The 21816-nt window shown below is 36.2% G+C and overlaps 5 protein-coding genes across 9 annotated transcripts; 3 read left to right on the forward strand and 2 right to left on the reverse strand.

Moving 5' to 3' along the window:
- Positions 1–1025: 1025 nt before the first annotated feature.
- On the forward strand, positions 1026–4854 carry LOC118030236 (alcohol dehydrogenase-like 6). Of its 3 annotated transcripts, XM_035034256.2 has the most exons (10): positions 1027–1238; positions 1342–1478; positions 1891–1928; positions 2344–2666; positions 3092–3174; positions 3284–3359; positions 3455–3516; positions 3777–3872; positions 3962–4123; positions 4552–4854. In XM_035034256.2, the coding sequence occupies exons 1-10, from the start codon at positions 1196–1198 to the stop codon at positions 4666–4668; spliced, it is 1137 nt and encodes a 378-aa protein (XP_034890147.1). In that variant the 5' UTR covers positions 1027–1195; the 3' UTR covers positions 4669–4854. The 3 variants fall into 3 exon arrangements, with proteins under 3 accessions (XP_073264938.1, XP_034890147.1, XP_034890148.1); XM_073408837.1 differs by lacking the exon at positions 3777–3872 and having other exon boundaries at positions 1026–1238; XM_035034257.2 differs by lacking the exon at positions 1027–1238 and having other exon boundaries at positions 1406–1478; positions 1891–1950.
- A 148-nt stretch (positions 4855–5002) lies between these two features.
- On the forward strand, positions 5003–6481 carry LOC118030238 (NDR1/HIN1-like protein 6). Its single transcript, XM_035034258.2, has one exon. The coding sequence runs from the start codon at positions 5595–5597 to the stop codon at positions 6360–6362; it is 768 nt and encodes a 255-aa protein (XP_034890149.1). The 5' UTR covers positions 5003–5594; the 3' UTR covers positions 6363–6481.
- Positions 6482–7230: 749 nt separating this feature from the next.
- On the reverse strand, positions 7231–10227 carry LOC118030235 (uncharacterized). The gene is made up of 4 exons (XM_035034255.2): positions 9872–10227; positions 8905–9775; positions 8371–8537; positions 7231–7697 (listed from the first exon to the last, which is right to left on the reverse strand). The coding sequence occupies exons 1-4, from the start codon at positions 10051–10053 to the stop codon at positions 7490–7492; spliced, it is 1428 nt and encodes a 475-aa protein (XP_034890146.1). The 5' UTR covers positions 10054–10227; the 3' UTR covers positions 7231–7489.
- A 127-nt stretch (positions 10228–10354) lies between these two features.
- Positions 10355–12297, forward strand: LOC118030239 (uncharacterized). Its single transcript, XM_035034259.2, has 4 exons — positions 10355–10609; positions 11441–11573; positions 11666–11780; positions 11959–12297. The coding sequence occupies exons 1-4, from the start codon at positions 10455–10457 to the stop codon at positions 12018–12020; spliced, it is 465 nt and encodes a 154-aa protein (XP_034890150.1). The 5' UTR covers positions 10355–10454; the 3' UTR covers positions 12021–12297.
- A 655-nt stretch (positions 12298–12952) lies between these two features.
- LOC118030360 (uncharacterized) lies at positions 12953–20180 on the reverse strand. 3 transcript variants are annotated; one of them, XM_035034431.2, is made up of 12 exons: positions 19822–20172; positions 19039–19088; positions 18346–18611; positions 18125–18258; positions 17861–17996; positions 17077–17173; positions 16908–16974; positions 16299–16397; positions 15304–15393; positions 14176–14330; positions 13619–13720; positions 12953–13504 (listed from the first exon to the last, which is right to left on the reverse strand). In XM_035034431.2, exons 3-12 carry the CDS (start codon positions 18596–18598, stop codon positions 13360–13362), a joined length of 1278 nt encoding a protein of 425 aa, XP_034890322.1. In that variant the 5' UTR covers positions 18599–18611; positions 19039–19088; positions 19822–20172; the 3' UTR covers positions 12953–13359. The 3 variants fall into 3 exon arrangements, with proteins under 3 accessions (XP_034890322.1, XP_034890326.1, XP_034890327.2); XM_035034435.2 differs by having other exon boundaries at positions 18346–18571; positions 19822–20170; XM_035034436.2 differs by lacking the exons at positions 12953–13504; positions 13619–13720 and adding an exon at positions 13774–13816 and having other exon boundaries at positions 19822–20180.
- Positions 20181–21816: the final 1636 nt, after the last annotated feature.

The raw sequence follows: 21816 nt of genomic DNA on the forward strand, positions 1-21816 counted from the left end.
CATAAACTTTTCAGAACCCATCTTTCTCTCGAGTTTTCATTATCTCCCTTGCGCATGCGTGCGTGCGCACACAGCCACATACTAGCGAAGAAGGAACACAACTGCTTTTAACTTCAAAGAAATTTAGAAATGTATAGTTTGCTAAGGAAAATGCTTGATGGCTCCTTTGGCTTTGGCCTTTATGATTTTTCGAATTTTCAATATTGTTGGAAAAAGTTGTGGTCTGGAACGTATTGATTAGGGTATCACAGGCTAGCTTTCATTTTTCATTCTAATTAAGGAATTAATTATTTTCTTTAACCAAGTCTTATATAGGCAACTAGTATATATTCATTCCCAAGAAATTTTTTATTTATTTTTGAATAAAAATGATTTATATTAAATGGAAATAAGCAGCAAAAGTCATTTTTGGAGTCCACCATAGAAAGGTTTTTGGTTGGGGCTTAAATCATTCTCAACAATCTCCTGGATCGGCACGCAGTTAGCTAGCAAGCTTCTGGTGTGCTTATGCATGGATGTGCTGATCTTGATATCTTGTAGAGCAGCTTCAGCAATCAAAGGGGTGCTTGCCACAGCTAAAAAGCTGTACTTCAGGAAACAAAAAATGAGCCTCCATTTTTTACAGATCTCAACCTTTCTTTGTAAACTTTCGATCAATGTTGTTTTGTGTAAGCATAATCACTCCATTAACAAGGTCACCACATTATCGTACGCAGAATTAACCAGAATAATTCTTCATAAAACCAACAAAGATTGGTTGTAGTAATCTTGAAAAACTAATTTCACCATCATTTATAAAATGTGTCAAGTAATAACTCAAGCTTAGAACAATGGACTTTTTCAAGAAACTAATAAAGCTCTGCAGGACCAATCAACATATTCTATAACCATTCTGTCATTTTTTTAAAATTATTATCACAGTAATTTTTGAATTTTTTTGCCCCTTTCTAACTGTTTCATTATATATATATATATATATATATATATATATATATATATATATATATTCACCAACTACCAAACTTGAAAAAAGAGTCTCCACTTCCCGGTACCTACTAACCTACCTACCCATCTTTGTTTTTTGCCATTTACTAAACAGAGAGAAACGCAAACTCTCATTGACTCTACCATCTCGTTTGCGAAACCTTCAAGATTCTCTTCTCTGCCACCATATCCCTTTGAAAAAGCAATCAAAATGTCATCTTCGATCAAGCAACCCAATGTCATCACTTGCAAAGGTAACTTTCTTGTTTTCTTTTTTCTGACTTGATGATGATGATGATTTGTTTATCTAAGTTTATAACATTGCATTGTTGTTTGTTTAATGATTTTGATAAAAAGCTGCGGTGGCATGGGGAGCTGGGGAGGCATTGGTGATGCAGGAAGTGGAAGTGAGTCCTCCACACCCTCAAGAGATCAGAATCAAAGTGGTCACTACCTCTCTTTGCCGCAGTGACCTCTCTGCTTTGGATTCTCATGTAATTTAACCGTACTTTCTACTTATTTTTACTTACTGTTTCATAATTTTTAGTCAATCCGAGCCAACCATTTCCAGTCTACTTTCTTATTGAACGGAGCTTAAACATTAAATAATGGCAACTTCTCAAACTCAATTGCTATATATATTGAACTGGATTCTAAGCTAATGCAATTGAAATTGGTGTATCTTGAAATTATTCTGGAAGAAAAAGTTTTCATTTAAGTTTTTGGGAGGTGGGTTATCTGGTTATCTTGAAATTAGTATGTCAGTCCACCCTTCCTCGTCAATCGAAACTAAGAAATATATGCTCATGTTTATGTTATAGTTAGAATTTTTTGTTTTAGTTGAGAGTTGTAAATCAATCAAGTCAACAGGCTGAATGTCTAATAGAACATGCTTGTTTGTTGCAGGCTATATTTCCTCGGATATTTGGACATGAAGCATCAGGGTCTTTTCTGCACCTTTTACTTGTAATCTAATTATATAATGCTCTGCATGCCTGTGCATAATTATGAAATGATTTATTCAAAATTGAGGTTCCTATGATTACTGGATTTGTTTAATTGGTCTAGATGAAAGTTCAAACAAATGTGTATGTGCATGTGTTGGTCAGTTTAATATGAGAATCTAGACCATCTGTTGGCAGCTAAAATTTGTCCTAGATTTCCTACAAAAATGTTCTGTGATAGAGAATTTGCAAGATAATCGCATTTTATATCACTATGTTTTGCTTGAGAAGCACTAATGCCAATTGTACATCTTACTACTACCTAATTGTAGTTCTTGAGATTTAAAGAATAAAGATTGTCTACTGTGCACCGAGGTTGGCAATTTATGTTAAATTTCTAACAATAAATCTGCAGGATTGTTGAGAGTATTGGGGAGGGAGTGACAGAATTTCAAGAGGGCGACCATGTGCTCACAGTGTTCACTGGAGAATGCAAGACATGTAGACAGTGCAAGTCTGGAAAAAGCAACATCTGCCAAGTATTGGGGTTGGAAAGGCGAGGTGTAATGCATAGTGACCAAGGAACACGCTTCTCAATCAATGGGAAACCAGTTTATCATTATTGTGCAGTTTCAAGTTTCAGTGAATATACAGTGGTGCACACTGGATGTGCTGTTAAAGTTAGCTCCGCTGCACCTCTGGAGAAAATATGCCTTCTTAGCTGTGGTCTGGCTGCCGGTATGGTATTTAGAGTCGCGATATTATTATCAAGTTAATGTTAGGGTCTTCTATCTATATCTTCTTATCACATTCAATCCCACAATCATCCCCAATTGTTTTGGTATACACCTGCAACCAACATGGTACAAGAAGAAACGGGGGTATCTTTTAATTGAATAGGTGAGGGGTCCATGAAACATGGCTAAAAAACCAGGGATAGTCCCTCACCATGGGCTCCAGCCAATGGTGTTCAGGAATTTTTTGGTTGTCTGTGTTGTTTGAGAGGGAGGGCCAGTGGTGCAAATATAGAGTCTACATCCACCTTTCGGTATAAGATTGATAAGCAAGAAAGTAGATGATAACATGGCTATCACTCCAATAGCACGTGAGTGTCAATGTATTCATTAGTAGGATTGAGCATGATAACAATTGTTCAATTTCAGGTTTGGGAGCAGCTTGGAATGTTGCTGATATATCTAAAGGATCAACTGTAGTGATTTTTGGTCTTGGGACTGTAGGCCTTTCTGTAAGTATGCTTGTTAGCAACATCTATAGCATCAATATTTTCCAAATACCAGTAGAATGTACTTTCATGAGCATGATGTTGACAATTTTTTTTTTCATTTTATGATTAGGTCGCGCAAGGTGCTAGAATTAGAGGGGCATCTCAAATAATTGGTGTTGACACTAACCCTGAAAAATGTGACAAGGGTATGATTAAGCATTGCACTTTAAAATTCTTGGTTCTGTGTTTATAAGCAATCCAATATCTCTGGATCTTAATGGAGATTCTCTTACGGGTGCAGCAAAGGATTTTGGAATAACTGAGTTTATCAACCCAAATGACTGCAACGAACCTATTCAACAGGTATCATTCACCAAAACTGTAGGAATGAGGAATTTCTTTAATCTTTAACATAAAAAATGTATGTTAATTTTAAATTTTGATAAAAGGGACATTCACAAGGCACATAGATGATTAGGCAGGGATGGAAAAAGGAGAGCAAAGATTTACAGATAGAGGGTGGCTGCTTATTGTACTTTTAAGAAATGGGAAAATGGAAATACCAGAAGCCACCTTGATTTTGTATTAGTTTTACCTTGTCTTTGTGATGTTTAATTTTTCAGGTTATCAAACGTATTACTGATGGAGGGGCAGATTACTCATTTGAATGCATCGGTGACACTGGAATGATTACAACTGCATTGCAATCTTGCTGTGATGTACCTTTCTTTCCAATACTCCGTCTTCTTTATTTACTTGAATCTTTATTGATTTTTGAACTTTTTGTTTCTTATTGTGCGCACCTTAGGGATGGGGATTAACAGTTACTCTCGGTGTGCCAAAAGTTAAGCCTGAAGTATCTGCTCATTATGGCCTATTTCTTTCTGGAAGAACATTGAAGGGCTCTTTATTTGGAGGTTGGAAACCAAAATCAGATCTTCCTTCATTAGTTGAGATGTATATGAATAAGGTAAGTAAAGCATCATAAATTCATAGCAGATCCTTCTTGATAATCACTACAATAACTTTCTGGAGTGCATTATATTAGCAACTGAAGGTTGTTTTGACGAAAATGTTACCCCATCCCCTTCAAGTTTGATCGAAACACCTGCCTCTTTGTACCTTGTCCACTAGCTTGACAATTCTTACATGTCCTGATATGCCATTATCGAGCTTATACAAGAGTACATCCTGTGTTGTGAAATAACTGGCCAGTTTACTGGTTGGTTGATCTAGTCTGTGTCCATTCCTGTCACCAAACAAGCCCTCGATGTCAAATTCTACAGTCACCGGGATCGATTGTCTCCAAGTCCATAAACACTCGGTCATCTATAAACAAAAGTATCTTTCAAATATAATCTGCCAGATGTTTGTACTAACTTCACAGTTTTAATACAGGAAATCCAGATAGATGAGTTCATTACACATAATCTGCCATTTGAGGAAATCAACAAAGCTTTCGAACTCATGAGAGAAGGGAAGTGTCTACGCTGTGTCATCCACATGCCAAAATAACTCGGCTTCTGGCCGAAGAAGTTTGTTAGAGGGGGTAAGTGGAGCAAAGATGAGTGTTTATTCAAGGTTATGCCTAGTTGCTGGTCAATGTGATCATATACATTGGGATGATTGTACCTGTGAGGATTTGTTTGAACTTGATGAAATGGTTCATGCGTTACAGAACGATGCTGTTTTATTAGTGTACTTCTCATCTCCTTTCTTGTTCTTTGTTTCTGTTAGTTTTTGTGTAAGCTCACACAATTTCTCATTAATCCGTCGAGTTATTATTGTTCTGAAAACAAAGGTTACGCGAAAGTGGATGAAGAGAAATCACATTATTTGGTTAGATCAAATTTCCCTCAAACAAGTTTTCGAATCACTGTTGTCCCGAAACAATTTTTATTTTTCAATTGAGGCCTTCTATTGGGATTTCTCAACAACAACAAAAAAATTTTTTAGTTCCTTACATCATGACGTTGCTTTCTCTTTTCTTCCAGATGAATCTACCTGCAGCACATTTTAATATTTAGGTCCGAGAGGAGGTACCTTGCCCTTTTTTTTTAATTAATTTCTAGGGAGACATGCTGCATATAAAGATTCCTGGAATGTTGAAATTCCAATAAATGCATCTTACTTAGCTGAACTACCTTGTATCAAGAGTCCCATGTGCTATTATTAGGTGCGGAAGGTAAGACCTTCCCTGTCAAAAAGTGCCTTGTTTCAAGCACAAAATCAGAGGTCATACATTACAAGGAACCTCCTCTAGTCAGCTAGCTCCCTCTACTTGATATAATTATGAAAGGGTTTTATATATTTTCAATGCTTTTGAGGTACAACTACTGGTTTAAGTAAAGAAGAGAGCAACGATGAAAACAAACTCCCAAGTCTGCCAATAAGTTCTGATATAGAAGGGAAAAAAAGGAGGAGAGGAAAGAATTCAGGTGATGGTAGATAACCAGAGAATTCATCCAGCAGTAGATGTGGAAGCGCCACCACTAAAAGCACCATTGGTGTTGCGAGGTTTGGTAGCATCTGGAAAGGGCAGTTCGAGTCTGAGTCAGCAGCAACCTCCACCGTCATTACGTACCATTCCAGCAGTTATGCAGGTGAGCAAGTTATCACAAACCACAAGCTGTTGCTGTTGCAAGTGCATATGTTGGACAGTAGGTCTCCTTGTCCTTCTACTAGGGATTGTCGGAGCCACCACGGGCATTCTTTACCTTGTCTTCAAACCGAAAATCCCCAACTACTCCGTAGATAGCTTGAGAATAAGTGACCTGAGGCTCAACTTTGATATGACCTTATATGCTAAATTCGATGTGAAGATCACAGCAAATAACCCTAACAAGAAGATTGGAATTTACTACGAGAAAGGTGGGCTGCTGAGTGTATGGTACACAGACACTAAGCTTTGTCAAGGTTCAATACCAAAATTCTACCAAGGTCACCAGAACACAACAAAATTGGATGTGAGCTTAACAGGGCAAACACAGTATGGAAGCACTTTAATGAGGACATTGCAAGAGCAACAACAAACAGGACGTATTCCGTTGGATCTTAGGATTGATGCACCAGTTTCTATCAAACTTGGGAGGTTGAAGCTGAGGAAGGTGAAGATCTTAGGGAATTGCTTGTTGGTGGTGAATAGCTTATCTACCAACAATCTGATTAGCATCAAGGCTAGTAATTGCAAGTTTGGATTAAAGCTTTGAATTTCAATGCATGTATTGCATTAGATTTTTTTTTTCTTTCTATTTTTTCCCCCATTTCCCCCCGCTTTCGGCACTCATTTCTCAGTTGTGATGATGATTTTTTCTATATTTACTCTTTTTTTTTTTTTTTTGTAATATCAGTGACTAAGGATATAATTATTTTAGGAAAGTAGAAAATTGTTAAATGGAATGCATGCCACCTGCATGCTTGCTGGCTGACATCAAACCACCATGCTAAAAACAACTTTTCTGACTAAGAAAGTGAGCTAGAACTTTACTTCTTACAGTGAGCTAAAACTTTACTTCTTACAGTGGTAAGCAGCGTGTTCTTGGAGGACTCAGACACAGAACTAGCATGAGTAAAAGAACCATGACTAGGTCACAAAAACCATGCAGTCTAAGCAAAAACCAAGACCAGGATCCAACCCAATCTTAAAAAATGACACGCTCTAGACGATAAGACTTGTTCAGAAAAGCACATTCCGGAGGAGACTAGACACACAGAATTACCATATTAGTGAAAGAACCATGATTCGGTCACAAAAATCCAGCAAGTCTTGAGAAAAGACCCAATCGAAACCTACTGTTCTTCAAATGTCACACCTCAAACTATAAGATATGTTGAGAATGGCGGAGGAGAGAAAAAAATCAGCTGTAATTAACCATATCAACAAATTTGGAACTTCCCAGAAGATGGTCAATATTATTTTCTTGTTTGCACCGGCTAAGACAGCGTTTAATTAAAAATTATATACTGAGATTTTTCCAGTTAAATTCTTTCTCCAAATGGGCAGAGAGGTTTTCTAAGATTATTATTGGAGAGATTTCCACATTTAGGCAGTGAGATCCTGCTTATTCTGATGTAATCTTAACAGTGTTGAAATTAATGAACATTACAGTACTTTAATGACAGACTTCTTATTGTTGTTAGTTACATTTTAAGATTAGTGATTTCCAATCAATTCCTATTTTTCTTTCTGCATCAATTTCATAGTAAGCCAATTTTTTTTTCTTATGTACTACAGATGTACAGCTAGTAACTAATGAATAGCTAGATAAAGTTTTGATACCTGTGATTGCTAACCACAAATATTTTAATTGCTAATCAGTCACACATTTGCATACAACTAATCACCAGTTAAGGCCCTTGGTCTATGCTCGATGGTGAACAGAGGCATCCCAGTCTGTGAAACTGCTCGCACAAATGCCATATTTGCTGTTAAAGTCGGAGCACGCCAATGGTCACCAGTCCCAAAAACGACCTTGTTCTTCAATGCCAACTTTCTTGTTGTTGGGACGCCCATCATGCGTTCTGAAGGACTATCCCGCACAACCCTATTCCAATTTCTTAGCATCAGTACAGCAAATCACACATAATATCCATATTCCATACATCAAAAAAGAAAAAACAAAACAAAACAAAAAATAAGGAAAGAAAGACATGAAATCTGGAATTGAGCAAAATATTTGTGGAAATGTGATTCAATTGGTTTCATGTGATTTATCCTAGGACCAGAACTACACCAACAGAGTTTACTCACATTCTGTTTTAGGGAGGGAAAAAAGGGAGCACATTTAGCACTGAAATCCTGGAACAAAACCAGGACACTCTCAACTAAGTTGCGGGATGAGAATCATTTATTATTTATAGTTGATTAAAACGGCTTTAGGGAAACAGAGTTTCATGGATAAATATGTTTGATTGGTTGTTATAAGGTTAAAATTGAAGCACAAAAATAGAGTTCAATGGCTGGTTTCAGATCTTGTTCATATTAAAGACTACATATTATATGTACAACTAAGAAAGAAAGAAGAAGCACGATAAGAAGAGGAATTAATAAGATGGAGGATAGACTGATTAGAAGAAGAAAACCTGAGAGAGAAAAAAATAAAAAAAATAAAGAAGCTCCAACAACAACAGTTGCATGATTATCAAAATCAATTCTCTTGAACCATTTTAAACTAGATTCAATGGCTTAAGAAAAGAACAATCTGCCAAATAACTTACATAAGATATTTCAGTATTTTATCTGCTCTAAGCTTCTCATTAGGCCCTCCACACATTGATACCAACTGTTTAAACTCTGAGAGAACACTTTCACATATTATGCCTCTCTTTCCTTGTATCACACCAGCCATCTCTGCAAGTATTGGATTCTGAATTTCAGATTCGACCTGGCAAGAGGTTGAGAAAGATTTAGACATTTACATTGGAGGGCAACATGCACTACAGTCCATAATGGTCAAAGGAGAAAATTTATAAATTAAAATAGCAACACTCTTAAAGAGAATTAATAACGTATCAAACCGTTTTAGCACACATCTTACTGCATGCCACTCAATACAAGGACATCTGAACAGCTATGATGTATGCTAGCTAAACTGGTCCATTTTCAGCTTTGCAATCCATGCAATATATAACAACAGCTACTTGAACTTCCAGTTGAAATACAAGCACAGAGATTACACCCTATGTGAAATAGATGCTAAAGATTGTGCGGCAATGAAGCAGCCAAAAACAAAAAATCAAATCAAATCTTACCTGTACAATCACAAACTCATAATTTCCTTTAAATCGCTTCCTTAATTCATCCTCTGGTGTAGCCAAAAGTTTCTCAGTACAACCATTGCTAATTCCTGATACAATTGCAATTAAGGCTGTTGTATCAAGATTTATAAAATCATCACCATCATCATCTCCAATGAAATCCCCTGGCCCAACAACATCCACACTTTTAACTTTCTTCAATGACAACTTCATCTCCGAAATAAGAAAATCAAAACCATCATCCAAGTTTTCTTTGGTAACCTCTTCCATCATCTCCAGCCCAGTAGGATTAAGACTCAATGACCTCTCAACCCCATATTTAGAACTCAAAACTGTATTTTCCTTTGTACCACCAACCTTGATTTCAAAAACACATGCCTCTTGAAATGAACTTGCATTTGCAACCACATTAATCCATTCACCACCTTCTAATTCCTCACATAAATCAAAATCAAACAAAGCAAACTCCAATCCAAGCTGACATGCCCCAAATTCTTCTCTAAGCTTCTCGTTAACAAAATCACTAATCCCGTGTGAGAAAAACAAAACAATAGAGCAAGGTTTCATTATCTGAGTAGATTGAGCAGCACCCAAAACTTTTTCAAGTCTAAATTTTAAGCCTTTACTACTTTTACCATCTCTAAACCAAGAAACATATCTCGGGTTCCTATCAGAAACAATAATCCAAACTGGGTTTTTATTAAGAGTACAGACAATATCAACATGAACCGCATTCTTTGTAAGAGATTCAATCTTTTTCCTATTTGGAAGTGATGAAGGAATTGGCTTGCAAACCCGTGAAACTCCAGTTATACAGGGTTGTTGTAGAATGTGAATCACAGCCTCTAAGTGACCAATATTAACACTGCAAAACAAAAACACGAAACTTTAGAATAGATTGTAATATTGGATTAGTTTCAGTGATGAAAAAGTGATGGTCTTTTTTTGTTAAAGAGAAAACCTGAGGGGCGTGTGGTGGGGGGTAGAAGTGGAGCGAGAGGAGAGGAAATGGAGCTCAGATTGGGCTAATTTGAGGAGAGTGCGTTTGCATGATTCAGTGATGTTGGTTTGAGAAGGTAATTTGTGTATGGTGTCAATGACTCTTGAGCATCTGTTTCTTGCTGATTCTACTTGCTCCATCATCAATCATCAATCATCAATCATCAATCATCAAATACAGACAACAGCTAATCATCAATTATAAGTTAGCTCACCATATCACTCTCAAATCAAACTGGTTTCTTTGAAGAAGAAGAAGAAGAAGAAGGAAAAATGGGATGTGAGGAGTACTTTACCTTTGCAACATGGCAGTGTTTGTCTGTCTCTGCGTTAGAAAAGGCCCATTTACCATTGCGAGCCTTAAAACCCATTTTTAGAATCCTGTGGCCCAGTTAAAAGAAAAAGGGTCGGTTGGATTAGACCCATATATTTATTTTTCGAAGCATCCTTTTGGAGCTTAATTTGAAAGGGGAAAGAGAGGAATTACATCACTTTCTCAAAGGTTAATTTGAAGCATCAATCGTGGAAGAAGACTGGAAGTAGTAATGGGTTTAGAGGAAGAAGAGTCAATTGAACAAGCAGCAGCAGCCCGTCGTGAGAGGCTTAAGGCTCTCAAAGCTGCTCAAGAATTGCTAAATACTCCTGATGCTGATTCTGCCAAGACCGCCGACGATGACGACGATGAAGCTGCCCAAGAATCGTGAGTATAGCTTAATATATCACCCTCTTCCCTTTTTTTAACTTTTCTCATTAACCTAACCCCACAAGTTAGTTAATATGTTTTTGTTTGCATAAATAAAGATTTAGAAAATCGTTTGCTTTTTGTAGTTAGGTTAATGGTTACTGGTTGGCTAGTTACTTTGTTTATTGTTTATCACTGGATGGGTTGAAGACAACTGCTTAGATTGAAGTTATTGTTTCTTTGTCTTGGCTATTGTGATAATTGAGGGGGAAAATTGTACATGTTAGGGAAAAAAGAACAGCTAGGATCTATAATGGTTATGTCTATCCCAATATGTAGCTATTTAGGAAAATACTCTGTTAATGCTTCCCAAAGATGAAATTATAGTCAGTCACCATCTAGGAATAGGATCCATCTAGTCCAGAAGATATTTGATTGGATATATGTTTTTTTGTTTCCAAGGAAACGTTCCAATGACTTGAAAAAAAGAAGAAGCAAGTAATTGTAATGCCATGGAACTTATCTAATATAAAGGCAAAGGGTTTTTTGAATCAAAGATCGTCAAGGATAAATGTTTCATTGTGTGAATTAGTTAGTGGTTTGCTTCCCCCTGCCCCCTTTCATTGTGCAAAGATACAATGAAGATTGTCAATGAGATCTTAGAGATTATCAGACTTTCTACCTGACACCCCCTTGCTCAGAACTAAACAATGTTCAAATGGAAATCATTAGCATATAGTTAGCTGGTTTCGTGAAAATATGCTACAAATTCGATATGTCCAGTGTGCGTGTGTTAATAATATCATAGAGTATGTTTTAACGTGCACAACTGCCTTTTCTTCTTTTCAGTAATCCCAGCATGAAGTTCCGAAATTATGTTCCTCAAGACAAGGAGCTTCAGGAGGGTAAGCTTGCTCCACCAGTACTACCAAAGTTTGAAGATCCTGTTGCAGCTGCACCTCCACCATCAGAGAAGGAAGAGGTAATTTTTACTTCAAATATCAAGTTTCCTTAGTAGTGGTCTATGTCTTTGTTCTTTCTCTCTTTTTTCTGCTTATATTTTTGTATTTTTAGGATCCGTTTCTCAACATTGCTCCAAAGAAGCCAAACTGGGACCTGCGAAGAGATGTGCAGAATAAGCTTGATAAGCTTGAAAGACGTACGCAAAAGGCAATATATAAACTAATGGGTAAGTGATTGTGCAGTTTGATTTTGCATGTGTGATGAAATGTCATGCGAAGATTTCAATTGTTCTCCTCCATGATTGCATTTGACCATTTTAAATTATCAAAGAAATTGTCATTTAATTTGCCATTTGCGGTGGTGAAACATCCATAACATTTGTCTAATCACTGTCATTTTTGCAGAGGAACAGGAAAAAGAAAAGCAATTGGCAGAGAATGGTGGCAATGGTGTTGTCGAAGATTAGCAGGGGAGTTTACCAAGAACAGAGTTGTAGTTCATTTGGCCAGCCAAAGCTGCAGCTTCGTGAGAGAACTTTTTTACTTTTTCAGTAACGAATCAAACATTACAAAACTGGGAATATTAGTAACACAGGAACGATATCCTTCATGTAATGTGCAGTATGGCAACCTAGTTGTATGTTTCTAATGTCCGAGTAAACTTCCCATGCCACAGGCTGCCTGTGGATAACCACCAAGCTTGTAGTTTCTGCTAATTTTAGATTTTTCTACTGTCATTCTCTACCTCTATGTTGTTATTAAGTGAAGTGATGATATTTTCAGGATAAACTTGAAAAACGCCACTTAACTATACATGCAGTTTTAATGTTATTACCAAACAATTTTTTTATATCATGTTTACCATCACTTCCAGACATTTCTCCATTCAAATTGTATTGTTTTCCTTCTAAAGAGCAATGTCGTTTTGTAGCAAATATTTTTTTGAAGTGATTTTATATATATAAAAAAAGTTATTAATTGAGATATTAAAATAATTTAGTAGTAAAATTAATATTAAAATAATTTTGGCACAAATTACTTCATTATTATTGCACGTCAATTTATAAGAACTAAGAACTAAAGCTTCGGTGTTTTTAATAAAAAAATTTATTTATTTTAGCTTTTAAATTATTATTTTTTAATATTTTCTAATAAAATATACTAACATTTTCAATAAAGCTCTAAAACAGACTCCAAGGTCCAATTGTTGGTATTTCACGGCTGTTCAGATGCCTAAAGAAGAATCAGCACTCCATGGGGCACCTGAAGCTTCTCTTTTGCTGTCAATCATTCATTTAATCTTAACGATGACATTCTACTGCTGAGATTTGAGAACTTGAAGAAAGCAAAATCAATGCTAGTGTTGCTGGAAGAAGTAAAAGCAATGAGGCTACCAATAGAAAATAGCAGAAAAATGCTTGCGAAAAAATGATTGTCCTTGTTTCTTTCCCACGCCATTCATTCTGTGCACACAGATACACCAGCTGTGATCAATTTTACACGCCAGCTTTCTATCAAACTAGACAAATTTTGCTAGCTTCAAGTTCAATGAGGAGAATGGCATACGGTTATTCTGGTGTTGGAAAAGAAAATCAACCCTTTTCAGGCAGTATCCAATTTACACACAGATCTTTGACAACGAGAGAAGATAAAGAAAGGGGGGGAAATAAAGAAGGCGGGAAGCAGGGTGTGCCGAAAGCAGATTCGGCACCCAGTGGATGATGGTTCACTTGTTGACTCGCCCTCGTCTCCAACAATTTTTAGGCCACGTGCCTATCTTCTCTGGAAATGCAGTGTGGCTCATCTTCAATCGCTCCTCAGATGGTTGGAACTGGCTTGTCCAGAAACTACATTCTCCTCGTTCCAGGAAGGGTGAGCTGGAGGGAGCTGAAAGTCATCAGGTTTCAGCGCCAGAGCAAAATCGGGCAACGTTGGTGCTGTCTCCATGATTCTGCAGTCAACATCACCAGAACCCCAAGTTACAGGATCATGTAATTTCACTTATTGACCAAGCAATTTGGAAATAACTTCAACCCAAAAATCACCTAATAAAAGCATCACTTACTTTTCATAGGAGTATAGATCGCGGTTTATCCGCACTTTGCTAGAAGTATCTTTTGGAATTTTGTCAGATAGGTACTTCATGGTTCCCCAAAGCGGCGGGTTTCTGAATCAAAATGAATTGAAACTTGAAAAGGAGATGCAAAAATTGCCATTAAGTGAAGGCCTATATTACTACAGAGCATCTGAATGCATCGCCCACCTAGGATTCAATAAAAATAAATCACGTAATTTGGAAAACCATGTCCTAACATGCAAAACCCGTGGAAACAGCATGGCCAAACAGTACCAATGCCATGGATATACCAAAACGTCAAAGCATTAATAGCCAAGACCCTTACCAATTGTTTAACTTTTTGACTAGTAGCATGCAATAAGATCAGGAAACAAATACGCTAATTTAGTGAAGATCAATACCACTGAAAAAATCACATTCAATTGATATTATGAAGTTAAAGCTATACGATAAAACAAAGATGAACCAGTATACAATGCATTGCCCATCACAGAGAGACACGTTATGAAGGTCCTAAGCAGGAGGGACTTTAATAGATTTATTACCTTGACAATGGAGAAGCTGCATTGAATGCCTCACATGCCCTTTTACTTTCTTTAAAATACTCATCTGCAGCTTGCAAGGCAGCTACAGCCATCCCATGAGACTTCTCTGTGTTCCCCTCATCAAGGATTAAGCCATGATAATAGTATGCTGCAGCCTGATTTGGTGAAAGAATATTATTAAAAGAAAAGTTTGATTGAATCTCAGCGATATCAAATGCAAATTACAAGAAACCAAAACATTTAGAAAGGAATTTTTTTTATATGAGAAGTCAGAATGTTATTACAAGAAAAGTTGGAAAGGATTTTTTAAATGAAAAGAAAACATGCTATCTAAAGAAAAATATGATTACAGTAGAGATTGAGCTAAAAAGAACAGGCCAACAAATCAGTGGCTAGAAAACCTAACCAATTTCAGCCTACTGATCCAAATTGAAATTAGCCTTGTGGCATGGGAAGGTCAAATGACATAAAAGAAATTCATTTTTGTTATCTGCTTACTCGTGTGTGTGTTTGTGTGTGCACGTGTCAATTTTGAGTGGACAAAATGGCGAGGTGCTACAGATCCTGTTTGATCAAAACCATTTTTTAGAGCTCAAGAATCACGAGAAATTATGTCGGGCTGTCATGAGGTTAAAGTCATGTGCACTTCGAGATTTGTGAAAGCAAGTACAGTTTCTTGAGTGCAAGTCAGATCAAAACCATTTTTTAGAGCTCAAGAATCATGAGAAATTATGTCGGGCTGTCATGAGGTTAAAGTCATGTGCAATTCGAGATTTGTGAAAGCAAGTACAGTTTCTTGAGTGCAAGTCAGATCAGCTTGATTTACCAATTAGTTGATCATTGATGTGGAAGAAGGTGAAACCAGGAAGCAAAGAAGCAAGGTAAGGAAAAGAGAGGGAGTTAGTCAAGTTCATTGCAGTTATATTCCAATACCAATCAAATAGTTACTTCATTTTTCAGTAGGTCATCTTTTCCATGCAACATAGCATAAGGGGAATACATACTATCATTTTCATAAGTTAAAATGTAAAAGCAATAGTTATACCAAAGACAGGAAGGAAAGTTTCTATTGCGAATGACAACAAAATACTGAGAGGAAACAAAGGAATGAAAACAATTCTTGGATACCTTTGCTTCCACATATTTCCACTTTATTAAGAGTCGGTGCTTCTCCCCCCATCCATTTGCTAATGGAAGATTCATTATATTATCTTGAGCCTGTCAAGAAAGCAGTAAAGGAAAGCAAGTTATATTCCATAACTGCAAGATTGAACTTTTAATTCAGTATATGAAGTAGGAACAGTGTAAAATTAGAAAAAATGAGAAACATGTTCTTACATGATGTCATTTATTGTAGACCAAAAAGGGAAAGGAAGGAAAGGCTAGGATTTAAAGTAAAAAAGGGGACAGTCAGTAAACGCAGAGCACTTATCTCTCTAGTTTAGAGACAAATGTATTTACACATTTGCTCAGAAAGTGGGATTAATGATGTAACCAAAGCCATGTAGAAAAAAAAGTCTAACATCCCCCCCCCAAAAAAAAGAAAAAAAAAAGCCCAACAACAATAATAATAAATAAAAGAAAGAAAAAGATGGGGTTGGTTATGATAAACTTCCAAACCTCTACTTTTCAGAAAATTTTAAAAAAGAAAAACATCCCATGGTTCATTCCCCTCCCTACCCTTGAAACCTTCAACTCCAAATATAGTTCTAGGCTTTTAGTACCTATATTAGAGAATTTACCACTCAAATGGCTGCCTTAAGAGGGAAATTTGATGGTTGAAATTGATAATATTATTTCATGTTATTCTTCTATTGCCTCTCCCCTCCCTTCTCATTTTTTCCCCTATTTCTCTGTATTGCCTCCATTTACTGCAACTAGAATGCATCCTATTGAACAAGGAGGGCAGTTCAACTGAAAACCAAAAAACAAAATCCTGATAAAGGTAATTGCAAGTGAATGCTTTGAATTTTATTTCTGATGATTGTAAATCCCTAAATCATATTATTTGTTGGAAGCTACTGAAAGGTAATTTGATAATCATCACTAACCAAAGAAAATGACAGGAAAAAAGAAGAAGCTACAAAAGTAAAAAATGAAAAGAAAGGTTAGTGCCCTCATACCTGCTGCCAGGACTTTACCATCTCACAAGCAAGCCTTCGCTTCACTGCAAGAGTAGCTTTGGCACTATCAATTGCCATTCCTAGTTGGATGTCAACACTCTGCATCAGATGGAAAGAGTAGAAAGACTAAGACAGTGGAAAGAATATATGACCAAAACAGCGCACGACAAGAAAATCTGAAAACTGAATAAGAAAATTCTAATCAATAGGCAGTAGCATCTCAAAGAGACAGCTGCAAGCCAAAAGGGGAAAGGAGGAAATCTTAATCATTCCAATCATGTCAACTGCTAGAATGAAGTGCTCTAATAAATTTTATGGAATGAAAAGAAACAAAGAGGTTGCGTGCTCTTAGCTTGTCATGTATGTGCTACAAGTCCAGAAAGAAGAGGTGTTGGAGTCCAATATATCAAGTGTAAGAAAATGATTGATATCATTCAGCGGGTACCCAACTTATGTATTGATAATAAAAAAAAAATGTAGAGAGCGGAGTTTAATCTCAAATTTGCAAGATAATCTCCATGTGCAGCTACCATTCATAGTTATCAAGGATAGCATGGGTAGAAATTGTAAGTTCATCAAACAAATCCATACAGGAAACTAAGATAGTACCTGCCCTAATGCTTGAAGGCAAAGTGCTCTAAGAACACCTTCAGCAAGGTCCACTGGCAGTTCTTTCCTGGAAGCAAAAGTCAGTCAAATCAGAATAATTATGCAATAAAAATGATGGCAATGAAAAACAAGCAATTCAATTCTGGACAAGTCTTTCATCTTTGTAAACCTTAATGGATTAGGTAATTGTGGGAGCACATTCCGGACAGCACAATCCAGATATCCTGCAGCCTTTAAGAAGATATCAATTGATGCTCGCCTGCTGTCTGTGACCAAAAGAGAATAGAGATCTAATGTGAAGCATAGTAAAAGGTAACAAATGAACATGTGTGCATGAATTCATCCACAACAATATTGCTTATAATTTACAAAACCTCCACATGCAAAGATTTCATCAAACAGATGCTACATGATAGCATTATCTCTAATTTCTTCCTTCTAGGACCATGCATGAGTAAGACCGCTGGTAGGGAATGACATTTGGTCTTTCAATACCAGATAGCATATTCCATTGGGTGTTGTTAATTTTTCACCCAATAGGTTGAAATTCACACCCCTATCTACAGATTATTCATATTAAGTTATTCTTTTCATAGCTAGTTGTTAATTAATTAAAGGTTAGTTATTGAAATGCATAATTATGTACTAACATGTTGCCGATATTTATGTCACTAATTAGACTAACACCTCTGTCTGCCACACCTAACAATCTATTACAACATAACCAGGACCCAGCTAGAAAGTATCAGAAATACCATGAATAGCTTCCTGTGCCAGCAGTTACTCTCCAACTACTGGACAAGAGCATTATCTTAGGCTTGCCAAAAGAGTTTCTAATTCTAGAAGAGATTTGTTTACCGCACAGATTTTGCAGCTTCACATTACAGGCAAGAAAGAAACTATTAACCAAGCTTCATCAATCAATGCACAAAATTTTTATAGAAAACACCTACCTTCAGATACTTTTGGCTGGTAACCATCAGAAGATGCTCTTGGAAGAAGCAACAAGTTGGCCTGTGATAATGATAGCATCGCCATCAAGTGCAAAACTGACAACACCTCATACCATGCATTAGAAATCGCTGTTTCCTGTAAAATTCTTCAGTAATATCAGATCAATGATTCTTCAGCACAGAAAAATGGAATTGCAAACCATAAAACAGAAGATTTCATCAACAGATAGTGAATGGATAAGCGAGACCAAACTCCCCACCCACCTCTGCTTCATCCTCTTGATTCATCCACACAAATTGTACATTGTGTTGTAGCTGGCTTCCATCTTTAACTAATCCCAACAGAATGGGCAAGTAATCTTCAAGAGCCTGATGAAGATCGGCCAACGTTGAACCTCCTGCAGACAACAAATAAATTGAAATTCAAAAGACTTCACCTAATGCTGATCTATTATGATATCTGCACCAGGATTGTTACAACCTACCATGTTGTGTAGCACTTTTTCTTCTTGTTCTTGAGACTGTTGATGCTTCTTGGCTAGCCATAACTACGATACGAGTTCTGAAAGCAGATAGGCTTTTCACTAAATTCTTTGGCAAATGATCACCAAGTGACAGAGAGAAATCAACAGGCTTAGGTATCCGAAAACCAGGTACATAAACAGACACATCCCCTATACTCCCAGGTCTCCTTCGATTTCCACCTGAATCCTGCGGAGTAGACACCAGGCATCCCATATCTTAATAGTTACTGTATACACCAATCCATGGAACAGAAAGTCAGTTGCTGCAATAAAAAAAAAAAATCTTTGGCATATATGATCACTCTTGCAAGGAACATCAGTGATTCAAAGCACAACAAGGGTGTCAATTCCCATGGCATGAACTTGGAGAAAGGATGGTAGCAGTAATTAAGTTCAAAGAATGCAGACAGCAATCACAAGGAAAAGTGGAGGATTAGCAGTAAGCAAGATACAAAAGAAGACATTAAATGTCCCAACCAACAAAGTACAAGTAGTAGGTCACTCACGAGCCGTATCCAAATAACTCTTTCTAGAACTCTCCAAAAGCTTTAGAAAAAGATGCTTTGTATTTGACAATTTCAAGCTATATGTATATAATATCCTTCTCCTAAAACACTTCATCACCAAACAAAAGTATTAGATAGATTAAATCACCTGATCCGCAATTAGAAGATTGACAAATGGGTCAAAACTTCTAGTAATTTCTGCAAAGAAAAGGGAGAAAACAATTCAATAAAAGAAGGAACCGATAAAAGTAACCAAATGACACTACATAATTTACTCTCATCCCCATTATGAGAAAAGGAAAAATGCAATAACTATAATTTAGAGAGGGAAAAAGTGATGTGTTTTTTTCCCATGACACATGAAATAAAACTTTAGAAGAGAAATGTGAAGGTAAAACGCAATTGGGTACAAACAGAACTGAAATAGCTTTGAAGAGGTAGCAGCAGCAGCAGCAAAAAGGTATGTATGTAGCAAGCACATCAAGAACACTCACAGGATTGAATAATGAACATGACAGAGAAAAATGCAAATAAATTCCATTAAAGTAATAATTACAACAGTAGAAAATTGGACAAAGATTATGAGTAAAGTATCTCCAAAACCAGTTTCAAAACAGAAACAAGCAACCTAAAACCCATGAAGCAAAGTAAAAGCCATCTCTTTTTTTATCATTTCCCACTGTACTTGAAATCGATAAGATTAAGGATCCAAACTTTATCAATACAAAAAAATGCCCAGAACTCGGTTGTGTCAATTCAACAGATTTTTGAAACTTATCTGAATTCCAAGACTCTAAAAAAACAAACTTTTTCCATATCTTAGTCTGTTATTATCTTCTTCACGTCTCTCTAAGCAAACAAGCAGCCCAAAAGGGAAAGGTTATCTTTTCTTACAAACATACTCGGAAAAGAAAGAATAAAACCGTCTTACCATCAAAGGCTTTTGCTGTGGTGGTAACCGAAAGACACAATTGAACTGAAAGTGAAGCCAGTACAGACAGGGAAAAAGGGTCTCAAAATCAAGAATCAAGAATCAAGAACTAAAACTTTAACAAGAGAAAGCTAAAATTTTCTGACAAGAAGATGAAAAGGAAGATAGTTGTTTAGTTTAGAAGGTTCGGCAGGAAATTTTGTTGGGTTTTTTATGACAAAGAGTCGAACTTTCTGTTTATATATACATAAAAAAAGAGGATTTATTGCTAGTAACTTTAGTAATAGCAGAGTAAAAAGAGTGTAAGCTTCTTCTCTCTCTCTCTCTCTCTCTCTTTTTTTAATGGTTGCAACTGTGTGTGTGTGTGTGTGTGTGTGTGTATAGCGTTTGATTGGCGCTCACAAGCACACAGCCACCCTTTTAAAGCCTTACTTTTGACTTATCTTTTTGTCTCTGGGATGCTTTTAACTTCAACTCCACTTCTCTTTTTGTGTTTTGTTACAAACATTTCGAGATCCCACCAGAAAAAAATAAAAAATAAAAAATTAAGAATGTCTTTCTCAGTCATTCTCAAGTTACAAGCTTTCAACTGTTTAACCCCCCAAAAAAAATAAAAAATAAGATTGTACCAGGGGCTGGGGCTGGGGGTGGGCTCAGAAAAAAATAAAAAAACGTTAATATTATGCTTTCATAAGAAAATAAAAAATGAAATTTTAAGTTCAAAACTAAATAATATTTAAGTTTTGGTCCCTTAAAAAAAGTTATGCGGCTCCGCCCCTTGATCGTAACTTGACAATAATAATTGAGCTGTGACGGTAAGAATATATAATAAAAGTATATGACTTTAATATTTGTTTTACATATACATTACGTCATCATTGTCTTAATTAATTGATTAATTAGCCCCTTTTTTATATAACAAAATAATCCCAAAGAATGTCTCCCCCAATGCACTAGTAGGGTAACACACGCGTGGCAATTGCTTGGATTTTGTGCGGATTTCACTTCTAATTATTAACTAATCTACACCATTGGATTTGTATTGACTTCCTCTTCCAATGAAAATACACTCAATTTTAAATATATTTTAAAATATTTTTAATTTAAAAATATATTATTATTATTATTATTTAAATTTTATTTTTCACATCAATAAATCAAAATAACTCAAAAACATCAAAAAAATTAATTTAAAACAAAAAATATTTTAAATGCAGAATTGAAATACAGTACTAAATATGTCTTACAACCCGTTTAATATTATTTCTCAAAATATTTTTTACTTAAAAAATATATTAAAATAATATTTTAAAATAAAATAAAAAAAAACTCATTTCTGATATAGTATATTAAAATAAATTAAATTTTAAAAAATTATTTTTAAAACATAAAAATAAACATTTTTTTAAACTGTAATTTCCGAGCAAAGCTAATAAAACCCATCCAACATGTTTTCTGATATCCAATGTCAGAGAAAGCATTGGATGCATGATTTTTGTCACCGTGATATGCGTGTAAACATGGTTTGCGGGGAGAGTACATTTGGGATTCCTTTACTTGGGCAGCTGTTGGGCAGGGCAGGCGGGACCACACACGGCAAGGAATAGTCCCATTAGGGTAGACTAACTTGCTAGCTAGCTCCTTATTGGAAGGAAGACGTGATCAAATCTTACAAGCACGAACAAGCTCCAAGCTCCTTGTCGAAGGGAAGACGTGATCAAACCTTACAAGCACGAACAATAAATCATAAACAAAGTGTCATCCATATGCATGCCTCCACCTAGTCAGTAGAAGTTTTAAAGAAATCGAGAAGCTGAACATTGCTTGCTAGCCCGAGTGAGGTTTGAAACTAAAAGGTGTGTTTAGAAACGCAGTGGAATCACGTTCCTGAAAAATCAAGTGAGGGTGTATTTAGAAACGCGGTGGAATCACGTTTTGAAAAATCAAGAACTGAAAATAACATGCGGTTGATTTTTCAATAAGCTCGAGAAGAAC

This window comes from Populus alba, chromosome 4 (genome assembly GCF_005239225.2).
Source record: "Populus alba chromosome 4, ASM523922v2, whole genome shotgun sequence".
Taxonomy (NCBI): Eukaryota; Viridiplantae; Streptophyta; class Magnoliopsida; order Malpighiales; family Salicaceae; genus Populus; species Populus alba.

What these genes read in the sequence shown, in the direction of transcription:
- LOC118030236 (XM_035034256.2), top strand. Translation starts at nt 1,196, where the DNA reads ATGTCATCTTCGATCAAGCAACCCAATGTCATCACTTGCAAAG. An exon ending in CAATGTCATCACTTGCAAAG is followed by an intron (nt 1,239 to 1,341) that starts GTAACTTTCTTG and finishes TTTGATAAAAAG; the next exon opens with CTGCGGTGGCATGGGGAGCT. An exon ending in CATTGCAATCTTGCTGTGAT is followed by an intron (nt 3,873 to 3,961) that starts GTACCTTTCTTT and finishes TGCGCACCTTAG; the next exon opens with GGATGGGGATTAACAGTTAC.
- LOC118030238 (XM_035034258.2), top strand. Translation starts at nt 5,595, where the DNA reads ATGGTAGATAACCAGAGAATTCATCCAGCAGTAGATGTGGAAGCGCCA.
- LOC118030235 (XM_035034255.2), bottom strand. Translation starts at nt 10,053, where the DNA reads ATGATGGAGCAAGTAGAATCAGCAAGAAACAGATGCTCAAGAGTCATT. An exon ending in CCCCACCACACGCCCCTCAG is followed by an intron (nt 9,776 to 9,871) that starts GTTTTCTCTTTA and finishes TTTGTTTTGCAG; the next exon opens with TGTTAATATTGGTCACTTAG. An exon ending in ATGAGTTTGTGATTGTACAG is followed by an intron (nt 8,538 to 8,904) that starts GTAAGATTTGAT and finishes ACCTCTTGCCAG; the next exon opens with GTCGAATCTGAAATTCAGAA.
- LOC118030239 (XM_035034259.2), top strand. Translation starts at nt 10,455, where the DNA reads ATGGGTTTAGAGGAAGAAGAGTCAATTGAACAAGCAGCAGCAGCCCGT. An exon ending in CACCATCAGAGAAGGAAGAG is followed by an intron (nt 11,574 to 11,665) that starts GTAATTTTTACT and finishes TTGTATTTTTAG; the next exon opens with GATCCGTTTCTCAACATTGC. An exon ending in GGCAATATATAAACTAATGG is followed by an intron (nt 11,781 to 11,958) that starts GTAAGTGATTGT and finishes TCATTTTTGCAG; the next exon opens with AGGAACAGGAAAAAGAAAAG.
- LOC118030360 (XM_035034431.2), bottom strand. Translation starts at nt 18,598, where the DNA reads ATGGGATGCCTGGTGTCTACTCCGCAGGATTCAGGTGGAAATCGAAGG. An exon ending in CCAGCCAAAAGTATCTGAAG is followed by an intron (nt 17,174 to 17,860) that starts GTAGGTGTTTTC and finishes TTTTGGTCACAG; the next exon opens with ACAGCAGGCGAGCATCAATT. An exon ending in GGAAATATGTGGAAGCAAAG is followed by an intron (nt 14,331 to 15,303) that starts GTATCCAAGAAT and finishes TCACCAAATCAG; the next exon opens with GCTGCAGCATACTATTATCA.